The 19,145-nt window shown below is 30.7% G+C and overlaps 1 protein-coding gene across 1 annotated transcript; it reads right to left on the bottom strand.

The window, feature by feature from the left end:
- Nucleotides 1-2,448: 2,448 nt before the first annotated feature.
- LOC134710528 (uncharacterized) lies at nt 2,449-14,096 on the bottom strand. The gene is made up of 6 exons (XM_063570899.1): nt 14,073-14,096; nt 13,522-13,606; nt 12,504-12,944; nt 4,813-4,859; nt 4,143-4,227; nt 2,449-3,184 (listed from the first exon to the last, which is right to left on the bottom strand). The coding sequence occupies exons 1-6, from the start codon at nt 14,079-14,081 to the stop codon at nt 2,700-2,702; spliced, it is 1,152 nt and encodes a 383-aa protein (XP_063426969.1). The 5' UTR covers nt 14,082-14,096; the 3' UTR covers nt 2,449-2,699.
- Between the last annotated feature and the right edge of the window lie 5,049 nt (nt 14,097-19,145).

Genomic DNA, 19,145 nt, shown 5'->3' with positions numbered 1-19,145 from the left:
CGCTTAACTGTGTCATTTTATGTAAAAATCTATTTTATGAGAATTGACAAAGTTATCGGGCATCTGAACATGTTTCATTTTGTGATATTTTATATAACACATTTAGAAGTTCGCGCTAAACATTTTGAATACATTTTACAAGATTTATTTTAACTGTTTAGATAACTATAGGTTCAATTATTCAATGTTTGAGGGTAGCTTAGTCAATGTATACGATATCCTCGGGCTTTGTGTTGCCAATCATTGTTTCTTTAATCGAGGGTTTCTGCTCACAATATAAGCTTTTAAACCAAGCGTTCAATATTGTAAAGTTCAAAACATCCCTTCGTAAACTTTACGCAAGACACTCTCTGTCGTGTTTTCTGTACTATTGTTTGTCAGTTTTTCTTTTTCTTATTTTATCCATAATGTTCAAATTTTGATTTATGAGTTTAAATTGTATTTTTCGCCCTTTCATTTCAAGTTAATTTTAAGTAATAAAGTTCTATACATGATAAAAGAACCATAACTGTTAACTGAAAACTAATCCTAAAAAAACAACTTTATCACCTACTTTGAAATACTCTCAACCATCATCCACCCTTGTTTATATCATATACAATTAATGTTTATTGATCACAATATCTGATATCAAGCTTCTTAATGATCGAAATAAGTGTAGTTGTATTTTTTCTAGAAGCAGATATGAAACGAAATTTATTACTTTTCTACTTGTTTGGGTTTATAACTATTTTTATCTGAGCGTCACTGGCGCGTCTTATAAAGACGAAACACGCATCTGGCTTATAAAATTATAATCTTGGTATCTTTGGAAACTATTAGAGCAAACCTGATTTCAGATACAAATGTTCATAACGTCAAGTTTCATCAGACCTAATATTTATATGAATCTAGCCATTGTTGGGTAGCTGCCACTAAGATGGTAATTCTAAGGACATTGTCAGTTTTTATGGTCTTGAAGTATATATTCTGCATACTGACGTTGTTTATTATCTTAATAACGTGTTATATGTTCTTTATCTATCTTATTATTATTACTTTTACTGTTTGGTCTAATATTGGTGATATTCATTTGACGTGGCTCTGTACTTAGCGCCCCGTCCTTTTGTTAGTGCTCTTTATTTTTTCATTATCTTTCATCTTTGTTTAAGTGCTTTGTACGTGTGACTTTTTGTGCCTCTTTGATATATATATAAGTTGTCCCTGTACTTAAACATCCGGTCATTGTGTTATTGATCTGTGATAAAATTTGTATTCGTGTCTTTCAAATTTGCTATACTGTGTCTATATGCCCTTTTCTGTTTTTTTTTATTACATACCTACGTGGCTTTCATTATAAGCATAAGGACAAGGGAATTTTTTATTATATTCTGCAGATGATATGCCTATAAGAACTTTAGACTATAACCTTTTCATACTTTGAATGACAAAATTATTTTATATTTACCTGTTTTACGTTTACATTATGATCAACTGATGTACATCATACTCGAAATTCTACAAAAGAGTTAATGTTTATCTCACTTGCCCCAGTACTTCAATTCTTTTAATCCTTTTGGGTGGATTTAACATATATAAATAAACTACTTAAACATAAAAAAGCAATAAAAAAGCAACCTTAAATATGTATGTATATGTCTGCTTCTTTGTTAAATACTGTAAACCAACTTATTTTCGCGGATACTTTATTTCGCGTTTAGCCCTTTAGAGTCCATTTCGCGGCAATTTAATTTCGCGATTTTCTAATTAACTTGATGTTGTTAAATAATAAAAGATCCAAGATTTACATTTTCGCGAAGATTTAACTTCGCGATATTTTTCTACTCGCGAAAGTCGCGAAAATGAATCGCTCGCAAAAATTAGTTGGTTTACAGTATTTGATTGCTTTTTGTTATGTTTTAACACAATGTTGACTGCTGTAGCTCTATTTTTGTCATTTTTATCCATTTTGTCTGATTGTTTGGTTTACGCATAGATGTTAATATAATGAAATTCGATGCGAATGTCATACAAGTTAGAGGTTTAGCTAGCTATAAAAACATATTCAATCCAACATTCTCTACACAAGAAAATGCTTGTACCAAGTTAGGGATATGACAGTTGTTATTCATTCGTCAACATTTTATTAATTGTTTGTAAGTTATTCTATGATGTTCATGACTTACTCGTGAGTCTTTAGTGAAAAGATCGATCAATATATGAATATTTACGGACTGAAAGGCACACAAATACAACATATATGTACACTTTGTTAAATCTTTATTTATTTATATTTTTTCACTGTCAATATTCTTCTTGAGTATTGCAACATATAACAAAATACCATTATGAAATTGATACATACTTCTGTAAGAAAATAACAGGATTTTGATTGTTTGTTCCGGCTTTTATTATAAGTTAGCCAAACAAAAATCAGGTCTAAAACATGAGTGACATGAATTTTAAAAAAAAAACGTAGTGTCTTCATATAAAACATTTTATCCGTTTTTCTGCAGTCTCTTTTTAAATGTTAATTTTAAAGTTTATTCCAAATTCATTATTTTTCTTTTAAGTGAAGTTGATTTATATTTGAAATGTTAATAATATATAACACTACATATGTTTGTTTTCATCGACTTCGTTCTTTTAACTGCATGTAATCCTCATGTAAGAGAAGATTAACATCTCATTTTGGTCCATTATATGGCTTCTACAGTCATTTAATAAATTGACTTGGATATTCCACCGGATTGGTAGTATGAACCACTTCCTTGACCATAAGATCCACCTAATCCACCATAGGATCCACCTAATCCTCCATAAGATCCACCTAATCCACCATAGGATCCACCTAATCCTCCATAAGATCCACTCATTCCACCGAAATATCCATTTCCTGATCCACCAGAATATCCTCCAATGCTTCCACCATATCCTCCCATACCTCCACCGTATCCTCCAGAATATCCTCCAATGCTCCCACCATATCCACCAGAATATCCTCCAATGCTTCCACCATATCCACCAGAATATCCTCCAATGCTTCCACCGTATCCACCACCATATCCTCCGATACTTCCACCATGTCCTCCGATACTTCCTCCATATCCTAGAGTGTGTCCTCCGTATCCGCCACCATGTCCACCGTATCCTTTTCCATATCCTCCGTATCCACCATTATGTCCACCGTATCCTCCGTGGTATCCTAAAAAAACAGAACCATGTAGAAAATTTTACAAAACTACCTTGCAATTCACTATATTTTATGTGAAATAACACCAAATCACAATTTGTCACATCCAGTTCAACGAAAACGAGAAGAAAAAACATTTGTTTCATTGCATTTGACAGTTATAAGAAATCAACCCTGCATTTCATTTCAGAAAATGATATTTTTTCATATAAATATATGTTGGGTCCTAAAGAGTAATTTCGTGTTTCTAGAAAATATTTTGTTAACTTAAGGTGACATGGTTATAAAAGCTTGTAAATTGAAAGAAGGGGGAGGGGATAAAAATTAAGTTGTTTACTTCCGGTGATGGTTATTATCTTATAACGAAATGAAATTTCATTTGAAATTTTCTCTGTAGTACGGCAAACAAAGACTATTTGGGGAAAACAAAGATACGTGTAGTAATACATCTTCGAACCATTTAGATGATGAAATTTACAAAATGCAAACCCTCTAAGAATTTGTCGTGAAAATAGAAACGTTTATCAAGGTTATTCAATCTAAGCTCTTTTCAATAAATAAAGATATAATTGATATAGAAACATTTAGCTCAAACAATGTTCCTTATTAATGTACAAGCATGTTTTTTTTCTCCAAATAAGCATATCCATCTCTAATATTCCAGAGCTTTTATCGATACAACTTGTATAAAGTTTAGTTACACAATTCTCCAACTTTAATACCAGTAACCATCATTAAATGAGTATACCGAAAATGGTTGATTCGAAGGAGATTAGCAAAATAGCAAATTCACTTTTAAACGAAAATAGATGCGTGTAGGGTATTTCGAACTATCGTTATATGTGAGTTTATTTGAGACTAGACTATACTTATGACGTGTATGTCATCAGATAAAAAATAAAAATATATTAATAGACATTATTCGAAGTTAACAATTGCATTTTGGGTGACATTTATACAAAATCCTTACCTCCATGTCCTTTACCATATCCTCCTGCTGATACAACAGCGGCTAGGACAACAGTAGCGACGACAGCAAGGATGAATCTCATTTTCTGAGAGAAAAAATTGAAGTATTCATACATTAGTTAAACTCACTTATTTTCGAGAATAGTGCAAACTTGTATTATCTTATATAATTCAAAGAAAAACGTGAGAAGAAATTGGCGCACATTTGGAAATCTAAATGTTTACACAAAAGTATTATCCTTTAAAATGAGGTCTACAGCTTTAGAATTATTTTTTTTAATCGGAAATACCGTTCAAAATACAACAACGAAATATTTAAACTAATACTAATATTTTTTTTAACTTATAATGATTGGACGATAAAAAAACATTAATGATAATATTAACCGATCAGTTTTATCCTTTTAAATAAAAAAAAAAATGACATGCAAAGAAAAATACATTTCAGCTAAATGTACATTTTTATTCTTTATTTTTAATATTTTGTTTCAATTTTTGTTTTTGTTTTCGGGGTAATTTTTTTTCAAATAGAAGCAACAATTGAAAATAAATTTCAAAAAACTAATGAAAATGCGTAGGAATAATTTTACTTGAATAACTGTTTTCAATTTTTAAGTCATAATTATAATTGGTTATATAGAACTTAGAAAAATGATATTTACTGTACTCACTTTATGATTAGTTAGTTCTAAATTATTGTAAATGGTATGATTGCTGTCTTATATATATATATATAGCTGGTTGAATTATGTCATCCGAACATGTTTATCAGACACAAAAATATTGTAACATGTTGTCATGCGAATTATATCAAAAAGGATGGGTTTTTGTAACCCGACACTGCGTCATTTAATGTAATTATTTTACATTATATGACTGAACCCATTAACCATATTATTTGATAAGATTATTTTTACATGTTGCGGTGTTTATTATTAGAATAACAGAAGTTTGCGCTTACAAGTTCATTAAAGAATTACAAAAAAATACCCTTTTTGTCTTAATAAGTACAGTCATAGGACAAGAGTGGACTACAAAAATGTCCTATCATTTCAACCAAAATCGATATTAAAAAAATTACTGCCAAGTCATTTTATGAGCGATTTTTATAATATAGATATCATAATATGGAAAAATGTCTAAAGTTTAATTCAATAATTGGCCATAATTTTCATGAGGTTTGTTTTCCTTATCTGATTGGTTACACACAAATGCAAACTTTTATGATTTTAATTAGGTTAAAACACATAGCAAACTTTTCAAGAAAAATTTAACTTTCTGTTTGCCTCATTTAAAAATGGAAATGAGCATGAATAATATCATGGCCAAATAAACAATAAAATTTACCTTCAAACATTTCTACATCTTATGGTATTTATTTGATATAAATCAGACTTGTGGTTATTTGGGAATTATTTTTTGAAAAATATTGATTTTAGTTGAAATGATAGGACATGTTTTGAGTGGGAACTCACTTTTGTCCAATGACTGTATAGTCATTAAATTTTAAAAGTCGATAAAGAACTACTGGTCTTGTCCCTGACATTAAAAATTGATAACATTTTACCGCTGCTAATTTATTTGGGAAAGTACGTGTGAAGATTTGGGTATATGAATATATATTAAACAGTTAAAAAAAAAAAAAAAAAATTTAGAGAAGCTATATGTTTTTTTCTGAAATCCAGGACCCTCGTAAGTTGAAATTTTATTTTTCTTTAAATCTATATTTTGGCCTTTTCAGAAATTCAGATTTCAGAACTTAATATTCCATGAATGCAAATTTTATATACAGATATTAAGATTATGAATAAACTTATTAGAAATGGATGTATTTTACAACCATAAGAATTTTTCGAGGAAAATGTCAACAGATCTTTTCAATGATATAAATTTTTCCAAGTGCTGTTGCAGTTGACATTTTCACTTTCAGAATTGAATACATCTTATATAGAAATTGTTGGAATAAATCTGATTTTATAGCTAAATTTACCATATAATTTGACCAAAAAAAATATTCTTAACTAACATAAACATGATAGATAATACTAGTAAATGATAAAAAGTACCTTGTCATATCAACCAGTAAACATTCTTGGTACATGTGTTGGACAAGAAGTGTGTCAAAAATTAAATGGTAAAACTCAAGGTAAGAAAAGTTATTAAATCATCTTCTTTACGGGAGGGAGTAACCTCCAAATATCAGACAGAATACATATTTAAAAGATCTATAAGTTCCTTATTTTACATTTTAATGTAAAAATAAGGAGATGCGGTATGAATGCCATTGAGACAACTATCCATCAAAGTAAGTGGATGTTAGCGATTATATGAAACCATACGGCCTTTAACAATGAGAAACAACACATACTGTTTAGTCGACTATAACAGGCCAAACATGAAAAATATTAAAAAATTAAACATCAGGCTTATTCATAATCGCACAATTTACGAAAAACAATTATAGCAGAGATGAACCAACGACAACTTCTTAAATGCAAGCTCCATTTAAGGAAAGAATATGGCGGGGTGAAACATGTTCGTGAACGCTCAGCTATCTCCCTAACCTTAGTTAAGGTGTTACAGCAAAAAAAATATTTACAATAAAGATTGCTTAGAACTGACAGTTATTGTCAGATAGCTCAAAAACAACAACATCTATTTCAAACAAATCATGTACGACTGTTTAAAAAAAATGATGCTACTGCTGAATGAGGTATATTCCAAGATAGTATCAGCAATCCAGTAATCTTTTGTGTTGACCTTTATTTAGGTTTGTATAATCGTAATCATTAATCCATTGTTTATACATAGAAACTAAAGGATATTGCTCACTTCTTATCTTTCTTCATAAGAAGTTCCTGTATGAAGTGAGCCTCATAATAAGAAATAAACACGTCCACCGAACTTAACAAATATGTTGTCAATCAAGAAATCAAGCATCTTGATAATGTCAGTTTCAGAGAATTTTTTGTTTGAATCAGAGTGATCGTTTACAAAGTAGGACTAATCCCTTACTAAGACAAGATACTTGTATCTACGTCAGTCATTGTTTTTTATGAAACAAAACAATAACAACTCTTTCAATTTGTCTTTTAGTTTGGAAATATGGAATACTTTTGTAAAGTGTAGAAAAGTCAAATGACTCTAAAAGATCTTTGTTTTTTTTTAGTCTCCACATCTGATTCATGCCACCTCTAGAATAGACAGTTTCCCAATAACTTTGAAGCCCGTCTTTGATTGTTAAGAATAGAAAAATGCAGTGTATACAACAAAGAAATAAATACCCTGTTAGAAAAAACAGTAATACATTTTTCTGCTAAATGGCTCATTCCTAAATTTATGAAAGTACAGTTATGTGAATTTTTGTATCTCAATGCAGTGTTACTTTTGGAAAATTGTAAGGTCACTTGCTTCTATGAATTTATGTATTTCAATGCAAAAACGCAAGAAATGTGGGAGTGTTTTTTAGAAAATATTTGAACAAGAAACATATCGGGTAAGAAACAAGTTTGCATCCTGTAGCAATATTTTTGCTTTGACCATACCATACAAATTTAATCTGTTTGCATGTAAAGTTATTTAAATCAGATGACAGTTAAGCTTATATGCTACTCCGTAAGTTTAAAACATATACCTCAGTCACACTACAGCGGTGACATTTGAACAGGTTATGTGATCTAAATTTTATCAATTCAAATGTGGCGTAATGTTTGTGCCTTTTCGCCATCGTATGTGACGTCATTTTAAAATTCATGATTTACTGCGTTTAGGCCTGAACTGAGTCGGGTGTGTCTATTCTGTGTTGGTCTTAGCATTATGTATTCGGGTTTAGTTTTCAGTAATTAGTTTATACTTCAGTTTCATTATGTATATCTCTTTCATTTGATAAAATTTACTGTTTACAATAGCATTAATTGTTCTAAATAATAAGGATGTTCTTCTCCCAAGCATTAAAACTACGCCGTATTTGGCACAACCTTTTTCAACTTTTGATCTTCAGTGCTGTACAACTTTGTACTTTTTTTCACTTTCGATCTGTTATATCTGGGCGTCACTGGTGAGTCTTGTGTTGACGAGGCGCGTTTTTGACGTATTGAATTTTAAACCTGAATCTTTTTGTTATCTTTTAATCATGTGTTTCTTTGTCTAATATGTTCTCCTATTTATTTGTATTGTAGTCCTGTAATATTATGTTGTCATTTCAATGTTATATTTAACTTTGCCATTAAAGTGCGAGGTTTGGCATGCCACAAAACCAGGTTCAACCCACCATTTTTATTCTCCTTTAAAAATGTCCTGTACCAAGTCAGGAAGATGGCCATTTTTATATTATTGTTCGTTTCTGTGTGTGTTGCATTTTAATGTTGTGTCGTTTGTTTTCTCTTATTTTTGAGATATTAAGATAAGACGTGGCACGGTACTTGTTTATTCCAAATTCATGTATTTGGTTTAGATGTTATATTTGTTATTCTCGTGGGATTTTGTCTGATGCTTGGTCCGTTTCTGTGTGTGTTGCGTTTCTGTGTTGTGTCGTTGTTCTCCTCTTATATTTAATGCGTTTCCCTCGGTTTTAGTTTGCTATCCCGATTTTGTTTTTTGTCCATGGATTTATGAGTTTTGAACAGCGGTATACTTCTGTTGCCTTTATTTGTAGCAGGAAATTTATAGAAATGACCATGTAATTGATATTCATGTTAACATCGAAGTCCTGACTACTGGGCTGTTGATACCCTCGGGGATGAAACGTTCCTTTTATTTTGCAGGTAATGAAGCAATAGGTTCTTCACTCATTGCAAGAAGCTGTATTTTCGAGTTTAATTAATACTCTTATAAACTATTTATGATGCTATCCATGTTTCATGCGACAAGGACGTGAACTTTGATAAATTTTGTGAAAACATTGTAGCGCTGGATCTAAACCTATTATATATCTTTGATTCATTGTATTCAAGCTTTTTGTGTTTTTTTTTATATAATTCGAAGCCGGTTCGTATTAATTTCGGACTTTAATTCCTGTATTTGTTTCGGTTGCTTCATATATTCCATTCTTCAAAGTAATGAGTGACTGTTCTCTTTCAAAATTTCAAGATTGTCGGACCACAGTGGTCACTTCATTCGAAATTTCACAGTTTCACGTGAAATTATAACACATGTACAGTGTGAAAAACAAAGTCATACTTGAAGACAGTTTACAATATTTGCAGTTGTTATCACATAGCTCATTTCTATGAATGTTTGGGTTTGTTTTTGTTGCACATCAGTATTTCTTTCTGTTTTCCTCGGTTTTAGTTTATAAATGGAATTTGTTTCCTTGCAATCAAGTAATTACTTTTGAGCAACGGTATACTAGTGTTGTCTTTATTTTTCAGTCTGAGCATGTAAATTGAAGATTATGTTATATATTTTACAATTAACACATTTGCTGAACAAAAATATGTGTTATTAGAGTTCAAGATAGTATATTAATTGACAGTTTTTCCAATATTCCACAATTGTACCAAGTCTAAGAATATGAAAGATGTTTTCCGTTCGTTTGATGTATTTTATCATTTGATTTTGCCATTTGATTAGGAACTTTCCGTTTTGAATTTTCTTCGGAGTTCAGTATTTTTGTGATTTTACTTTTTAAATAGGAGTAAACGAGTCGCGACTTAAATCCATTGTAGTTCATTGACTGAATTTGTCAGTTTTTAAAGACCATGTGTCCTTGAATTTGAGAAAATAGTATGCAAATATATAGTTACGTGTGAGCCTGACCATTTTTTTTTATGAGTTTAGTATATTATCTCTAGCCTCTTCGGGAAAAATAACGTATTTAAGATAAACACATTATATTCATATTCTATATAAACATTTGCAATATTTACAGATTTTGAAATATCTTAAATAAACCAAGAAAAATGATATTTGCCAAAGAAACATTTTTTTTATTTTCCACATGTTCATTGAAAAATAGTTTTTTTAAATAATTCGTGTGTTCGAAATTCTTTTCTAGATACACTTTCATCAGGGATGTTCAAAACTATACATTCAAAGCCAACCCCGGTTTTTGATGGGTAAATTGTTGCTCAGCTTTTGGTTCTTCATGTTGTATTTTGTGAACTATTTGTCTTTTTTTTCCTTTTTGCCAATACATTGTCTGTTTATTTCAGACTTATGAGTTGGAATATCTTTTAATATATTTCAACTCTCCTTTAGGATAATAAATATGTGGTCACGTCAGAAACTTTTAAATTGTAAACTGGTATTTTTAAGACTTGTTTGCCATAATTATTTTTAGTAGTGTGGCTTAGACTATTGAAATGATGATACATAACACATACAGTTTTAGCAAAGTCGTTGGAAAAAATCTAAGATAGAATATAATAGATAAAATGATTTACAAACCAGAAGCTCATTTTAGGTAAGATAACGAGTTCCGGAAACCTTCTTGAAATATTGCTGTGCTAATATTTTGGAAAGAAAGTTATTAGTGGTATGATTTTTTTTGTTAACTATTGCAAAAAAAGTTTCGTCTGCATATGACTCATCTGTGTGGTCAAACAACACAATATGGAAAGCAAAATCTTTAACGACTATGATAAGCATTGAAAACCGATAACAATGCACTAACAACATGTTAGTTATCTACTTAGATATTCCCTAAACTTTTTGTATCAAGTATTATGAACCTTTACTGGTAAAGCTGAACAAGGGAAGTAATATTTTTCAGCGAGTGATGAATTCTTGATATTATATTTTACAGCGAGTGCTATATTCTTGATGTTATATGCTACAGCGAGTGATATATTCTTGTTGTTAATTAAAACTTAAGCAAAATATATGGTTATATGCTAACATCACCACAATGCTGTATCATACTGATTAACATCACAAAGAAAAGAAAAATTCCAACAGCAATTGTTAACTATATACAGGTCCTTATCTTGAACTGCAGTTTAAACTTTATACAAAAGATAATGTAAGTATTGATAATGCAATGGAAGTGCGGGATTAAAAATGGATACGACAAACGATTGCAGATACATTGTTTATTGAAATTTCATATGGTAAAATATAACTTATTCTCATTTTCTTTATGGTCAGTTTTACTATTTGACTCTCTTTATGTTTTACTCTAGTTATGCAGTTTTATATATCACTAGTTCCTTTATTTGGAAACACAGCGTAATTAGATTTTTTTTGGTTTAGAATGTGTACCCAAGTTAAATCCAACCATTTCTTAAAGATACCGTATGTAACATGTTAAATGAATGCTATTCGATTTCCAGTTTTTCCTGTGTATAAGGTGAGGTTTTGGAATTTTTTGTCAGATTTTTGAACTTGTTTTTTTTTCCCAACGATATAGGTTATACATTTTGCACTAAAATACCTATTTGTCGTTTAATAAAAGACATCAATAGCATATAAATGGTAATTTTCAAAAATGTAAGCAGATTTTTAATTCTTTTTTCTTTGGATTTGAGGCCCAAATAATACCAATGCAAATGTAACGTAAAAGTCAGAGTAAGTCTTTTCACCTAAGTACATAATGAAATGTAGACACCTAGTTAGATTTTCAATGTAACTTTTGCATGGTGTTATTAACAACCAGGTAACAAGTACCTTGACATCGGCCATGAACATTTCAATTTTTTTGAGAAATTATCAGTTGAAGTTTTGAATTTTTCTTTCAGAGACAGATATAGATCTGAATAAAAAAAACTCTTTATATTTTTGTTTCTGTCTTGGGTTGTCGGGTTGTTGTCTTGATGACGTAAACCTCTCATTTCTTGTTGCTCGTACTTGGTGGCCTTTCATCCTTTCCGAATGCGTCCTTTTTAATCATATATCTCCTCATTGTTTTAGATCTTTTATGTTTCTAGCGTTTATGCAATTCATGAACCAAAAGGCAGACAATTACAACATATATATTTTTATTAAGTCTTTTATTGCTTTTTCTCTTTTGTATTTTAAAAATATTATTAATCAGTAATGCACTAATGAACACAATACAGTTATGCAATCGAGACATACTACTGACTAAACATGAAAGGACTTATAGTCAACTATCAAATTTTTTTTTTGAAATAAGAAGGACATACATTATTTTTCATTTTTTGTTTCCAAAATAAAATTTCTTTCTTTACAATTTTTTTAAAGTCTCTCTTCAAATATTGAATAATAAGTTAATCGGTATTCTAAGTTCATTAGGTCTCTTTTAATCGAAATCGAAATCTATTTGAAATATAGTTAATAACACTACATATATTTGTTTGTACCGACTTTTTTGTTTATAAATGCATTAATCCTAATGAAATAGGGGTGAACATATCACCGCTCTGTTTGTTCTACACTTCTTATTGATAGTCATTTCATATTTAATAAATTGATTTAGATTGATAGTATGAGCCACTTGATTGACCATAAGATCCACCTAATCCACCATAAGATCCACCTAATCCTCCAGAATATCCTCCCATACTTCCACCATATCCTCCAGAATATCCTCCCATACTTCCTCCATATCCACCACCATATCCTCCCATACTTCCACCATATCCTCCGATGCTGGCACCATATCCTCCCATACTTCCACCGTATCCTCCACCATATCCTCCCATACTTCCTCCATATCCACCACCATATCCTCCTATACTTCCATCATATCCTCCGATACTTCCACCATGTCCTCCCATACTTCCACCATATCCTCCACCATAACCTATAGAGTGTCCTCCGTATCCACCACCATATCCCTTTCCATATCCTCCGTATCCACCACCATGTCCACCGTATCCTTTTCCTCCATATCCGTTGTATCCTAAGAAGAGACAAATGTGTAAAACCAATATCATAACTAACCGTTAAGTTTAATTTCCCTAACCATTTAGATAAAAAAATCATTCCAAATGCAAACTATTAACTTTTGTATTATAACGCAACGTTAAACAAGGTAAGTTGATGAATAAAGATACATTTATAAATAATACAAAGAAATGTACATAACACAATGTTCCTTAGGAACATATAAACATGTTTTCAGTGCCAAATTATCTGTCATCAACAATAGTCTAGAGCTTTTAACGATGAAACTTAGAAAAGTTTTTAACGATAAAACTTAGAAAAAATTAAGTACAAAGTTTCATAAATCATCATTCAATCAGTATACCGATATCATTTGAAAGAGATTTGTAAAATTTAAAAAGAAATGCTTTTAAACAAAAATATATTAGTGTTCGTATTAAACTATTATTAAAATGTACGTTTATCTAATACTGATCTATACTAACAACGTGTATATCATTAGACATAAAAAAAAAAAAAAAAAAGATAAAATAGTTATTATGAGAAGCTAGCAATTGTATTTTAAGATGACATTTTAATAATCAAATCCTTACCTCCATGTCCTTTACCATATCCTCCTGCTGAGACAACAGCGGCTAGGACAACAGTAGCGACGACAGCAAGGATGAATCTCATTTTCTGAACAAAAATATATGTTATTAGTACAATAGACAAGCTCACTAACGTGAATGTAAATCTTCACGATTAATGCAAACTTGGATTATCTTTTGTATGATCGCGTTAACAGTTTTTGAAAATTAGGAGAACAAATTAGCATTTATTTTAACCAAACTTGCATATAAAAGTCTTATTACATGAGCTTAACAACCTTGTAAATGAAAAAAGGAAGGATAATCCGAAATATAATACCAACCACAACAGCGAAAGTCATCATATAAGTACTTATCATTTTGTATTTATGATAAACACATTTTGCGTAGCCCGTATGAAAAAATCATTTCTGTTAAATTCACGTTTTTTGTTGTTATTATTTATATTTTGACCCTATTTTTTCATTTTTCGAAGTTCTTAAATGTAAAAATTGAAATGAAAAAAACAGCATTAGAAATAAGTCTAAATAATTTTACAAAAGTAAATGTTTTACTTCGTTCATCAAAATTATAATTGGTCTTTAAACATATAACTTAGACGAATATTATTTTCTGTACTTACTTTTTGTTTAGCTTTGAATTAATGATAATAATGCGATTGCTGTGTAATATATATAGGTAGTTGGATTATGTCATCCGTGTATATCAGACCTAAAAATATTGTAACACTTTGTCATGTAAATTTTATCAATAAGGATGTTCTTTTTAACCTGACACTACGTCATTTAATGTAATAATTTTAAGTATTCGAAAATACAGATTTATCTAATTGCCATTCTTTTTACATGTTGCGACACCTACTAACTGAACTTAAGACGCTTGCGCTTAAAATTCGATAACAAAAATATACAAAAAAAAAACCTCCGTCTAGATAACTATAGACCTTAATTCTCAATGTTGATAAAAAAAAAAAAAAACTAGTGCCTACATCATTGGTATAACAAATTATAAAATTCTGTCCCATGATTTCAATTTGTTAAAAATAAGGGTATATAAATTAATATAAGATACTTTAAAATTATTATTAAAGTATCTAATATTAATTTTATGATTTTGAAGGGAAATTAAAAATAACTAAAGGTTTGTTTTTAACTTTTTTTTTAAGTGAGAATCTTGTATTTCTATATCTCTATATTTTTTACTTTACAGGAATTAAAAATTTTAGAATTTCATATTCAAATGAATTCAAATTTTATATAGTAACATTTAAAGTAAGCAAATTAAAGATGAACAGATTTCACAATAAATCAGACTAATTCGAGGGAAATCGAAAAAGCTCTTTACACTAACATATTTTTAGCATGATGGGTTGCGGTCGAGATTTTTGCTTTTATGATAATATACCTAAAACTTGAAGTAATTAGCTTGGAAATTCAGAGCATTCTGAATCCAACTGTTAAGTAATAATTTTGGGTTTATTGGCATATAAAAAGTGTTAGTACATATTTAAGATGCAAAACGTATTGTCAGAAAAAGTACTGTTCAAGCGCAGTTAGAAAAGTCATAGAAGATTATTCCTTACAGGGTGTAGTTCTCTTGAAGTGAATTCAAAGTGCGTATTGTTATGCGTTTACTTTTTTTTACATTGGTTAGATATACAGGGGAGGGTTGAGCTCTCATGTTTAACCCTGCCTCATTTTTGCGCCTGTCCCAAGTCAGGAGCCTCTGGCCTTTGTTGGTCTTGTATTATTTTTAATTCTAGTTTCTTGTGTACAATTTGGAGTTAAGTATGGCGTTCATTATCACTAGTATAAATATTTGTTTAGAACCTGCGGTTGCGGGAATTTCTCGCTGCATTGAAGACCTGTCGGTGACCTTCTGTTGTTGTCTGTTCTGTGGTCGGGTTTTTGTCTCTTTGACACATTCCCAATTTCCTTTCTCAATTTTAACATGAAAGAGAGAATAAATGTTTAGAATGTTTTTGGCAGAAAAGGTCTTGGTTTATCTCTTGGATGTAAAAAGGAGTGTACAGAATTGAATGAAAAAACACTGTTGTAAATAAAAGAAATAACAGTAGTAATCCGCTGTTCGAAATTCATAAATCGATTGAGAAAAAAAACCAAATCCGGGTTACAATCTAAAACTGAGGGAAACACATCAAATATAAGAGGAGAACAACGACACAACAGAAACACAACACTCAAATGCAACACACACAGAAACGAACTATAACATAACAATGGTCATGTTCATGACTAGAAAAGTTATCAATCATTATTCTTTAAGTGAGTGAAATAAAAAAAATGGAATTTAAAATTTATGAAATAAATCGAACAAAAAGAACAAATAAATATTGATAAATTATGGAACTTCTTTTTGGGATATTTTTTTTGGTTAAATGGTGGAAAAGGCAGACTCGGTATAGTAACTATGCTTGCATTGGTTTTATGTGTGTCAAATCGAAAGACAAGAAATCTAGAATCTGCTTAAACTTTGGCATTTTATGAGCTATTAAAGTATTATATGCAAACAAATATGGGTTTTATGGGGCACAATATTAACCCTGTATCGTAGAAAAAAATATCTGAAACAAATTCTCAAAAGGTGTAATGTAACCTAAACATGATAAAGGCAATAAATGTTATATGTAAAAGTATCTTAAAGTTCCTAATTTTACACTTTTAATGTAAGCTGATATAAGAAGATGTAGTATAAGTGCCAAGAAAACAAAAGAGGAACGAAAGATACCAGAAGGACAGTCAAACTCATAAATCGAAAATAAAACTTATACAACGCCATGGCTAAAAATGAAAAAGACAAGCAGACAAACAATAATAGTACACATGACAAAACATAGAAAACTAAAGAATAAAAAACACGAAACCCACCAAAAACTAGGAGTGATATCAGGTGCTCCGGAAGGGTAGGCAGATCCTGTTCCACATGTGGAACCCGTCGTGTTGCTTATGTGATTACAAATCCGGTGAATAGTCTAATTCGGTAGGTCACATTCATGAAAGGGAAGGGGGTTGTAGTTACGACGTAAGGAACATATCCAATGTCATTTGTGAAACGGTAATTCCATAACGGTCAACCAACTTGTGATAGCGTCCGAAAAATTTACGAAGTGATGATTTCAACTTTACCATTTGGAACTCTTGGTTTAATAGCTTCATTGTGAGCAGCAGCTCTTTATCAAAAATCATGATAGAAAATATAAGCACGGAAATATCGTATCAATTGGGAGATATATACATCGTATGCAGGTGCTGCTGGAATGTTTCTACTTAGAAATGAAATGTTCACAATTGGAAGGCTGACATCATCTGTTTTGTAGTAAAGTTTTTTGTTTTCAACCGACACTCATTGTCAATTTCTAGATGTAAGTCAAGATATACTGCCGACTTAGCAATACCTATTGTATCCTTTATCTCTAGCTCGATGGGATAGATGCGTTCAACATAGTCACCAAATTTTGAATTATTTAAGGAAAGAACATCTTCTATATAGCGGAAAGTAGAGTAAAAAGATATAGCTAACTTCTTATCCTTCTTCCTAAGTAGTTAATGTATGAAGTCATGAAACAACTCTCCATTTAAGTTATACAGATTAAACCTGTTTTAATAATGATGCCATTCTAAATATAAGATTTACAACGGCAGATAGTAGTCAGTCTTTGCATAAGTTGTCATAACTATAAATTAACTGTTTACAAAACATCGAACTTTTCTAACTCCTTTTTTTTACCCCCAGAATAGATTACCTTATATGGCAAAATCTCTTTTTTTTCGAAACCCAAAGCACTTCGGCTTTGTACTGCTCTTCAACTTTGTACTTTATTTTGCAGTTTTTTTATTGTTCGTCACTGATAAGTTTTTTAAAAACAAGACACGAGTCTGGAGTTTCAAATTTAATTTGTGCTATCTATGACGTGGTTATGATATATATTTGCATTGGAAACTAAAGTCAAATCTTAAACAAGATGATAAATGAAAGTGCAGAATATGTATTGGTTGATTTACAAAATAAAATAGATATTAGACAACTGCAGATACATTTCATAACTTGACAGTTATATCAATTATTATTAATTTATATAGTTTGACACCTTGACTTATTTGACTATACAAACGAATTTGTGTGAATTCTATCAAAATGTGAAAAGAAAATAACAAAGATATCAAATTCCCAGAAAATGGAATGTCCATTATCAAATGAAAAAAAATCAAATCTAAAACATATCAAACCAATGGAAAACAATTGTCATATTTCTGACTTGGTTCAGACATTCCCATATATAGATAATTGTTTTTTTTATCTAGCTGAAACTCTCACCTATATGGCAGCGGCATAAGAATATTCCATTATATTTGACAATGTATAAACAAATTAAACGTACATAAAAGATAAAAATGTCAAAACGGGGTACATCAGTAAACTTTGTATAATAATCGCTATAAAAACCAAACTAATTTGTCAACAAATAAAAACAAAATGGCATTAAGACTGAAATGAAAGTCAAGAATACCAAAAAATTACCATAACAGAATAACACAATGAACGGTGGGATGAATAAATACCGAGTTACGCCAAAAGGATATGAATAAGAAATTGTCTAAAGAGTAAAGACAAATAAAAGAACACTGGGACACATCATTAAAATGACACACACCGCCATTTTATCCGTTGGACGTCCGTTCAAAGTTTTGAACATGCTCAAAATTTTCCACGGATATGCAACGGATATGGACGGACGTCTAACGACTAACGGACATGAACGGATGGAAAAAAAGTTATCCGTTAGGCGTCCGTTCTAGACTAGACCATTCGCGCGGGTCCTTATATACCTGAGTGAAAAAAACATACGCTTTATTTTTAGCCTGGATTTTTAGAATTAAGTCATATTGTTGTTTTGAAATCAAACTGACAATGAGTTGCACAGTTATGTCCAATGACGAAGTCCATGAGTAGCGTGTAGCCATGCATACAATATAAACATATAACATACACATAATGTTCAACCTGCATACCGTGGAGTTTGTGTGTGATAGTTGCCGCAGTACATTTAGATCTACGTTAGTCCTTGTAATATTATCCTGGCTCATGACAATCTTAAACCTGGCTACAAACTAGTATTTTATTTTCCTCTTAAATTCAGCGCGTGAAGCAGTGTACTTCCGAGGTTAATACAATTTTCATTGCGACACCATGGCTCCAGTTATCATTCTGTACCAATATACTTAGAACTAATATCAATGATATACCGCAATATAAAATCGTTATGTAATCGATAAAAAATCAAGACAACACGTTATACAATCTTGGGTTGGGTTCAATATCGTAGCGGCTACGTAGCTGCCATCAATATCTATGTAGCAACTAGTATATAGCTACACGTTAAATTGTTAAAATTTACGTAGCACTACGCAGTTGCAATGATATTGAACTCAACCCAGGACTCCAAAGTGTATTTGTGGATTTTATTTCCTCGTGAACGACCAAAAGCCGAATATTTGAAGGCCAATAGCTTATAAGAACTGCAATAGCAATAAAAGTTAAAGATGATTGTTCAGATTTGTACATTTAATAATTTCACCTGCCAACATGATTGCAGATAAATAAAAAAA

This window comes from Mytilus trossulus, chromosome 3 (genome assembly GCF_036588685.1).
Source record: "Mytilus trossulus isolate FHL-02 chromosome 3, PNRI_Mtr1.1.1.hap1, whole genome shotgun sequence".
NCBI classification, from domain to species: domain Eukaryota; kingdom Metazoa; phylum Mollusca; class Bivalvia; order Mytilida; family Mytilidae; genus Mytilus; species Mytilus trossulus.
Note: the sequence above shows the minus strand (reverse complement) of the source record. Positions and strands in the feature narration are given on the sequence as shown.

Coding starts and splice junctions, on each gene's coding strand:
- LOC134710528 (XM_063570899.1), bottom strand. Junction 4,860..12,503: donor TCAATCTAAATCAATTTATT/AAATATGAAATG, acceptor TATATATATAAG/ACAGCAATCATACCATTTAC. Junction 3,185..4,142: donor ATATGGTAAAGGACATGGAG/GTAAGGATTTTG, acceptor CTGTTTTTTTAG/GATACCACGGAGGATACGGT.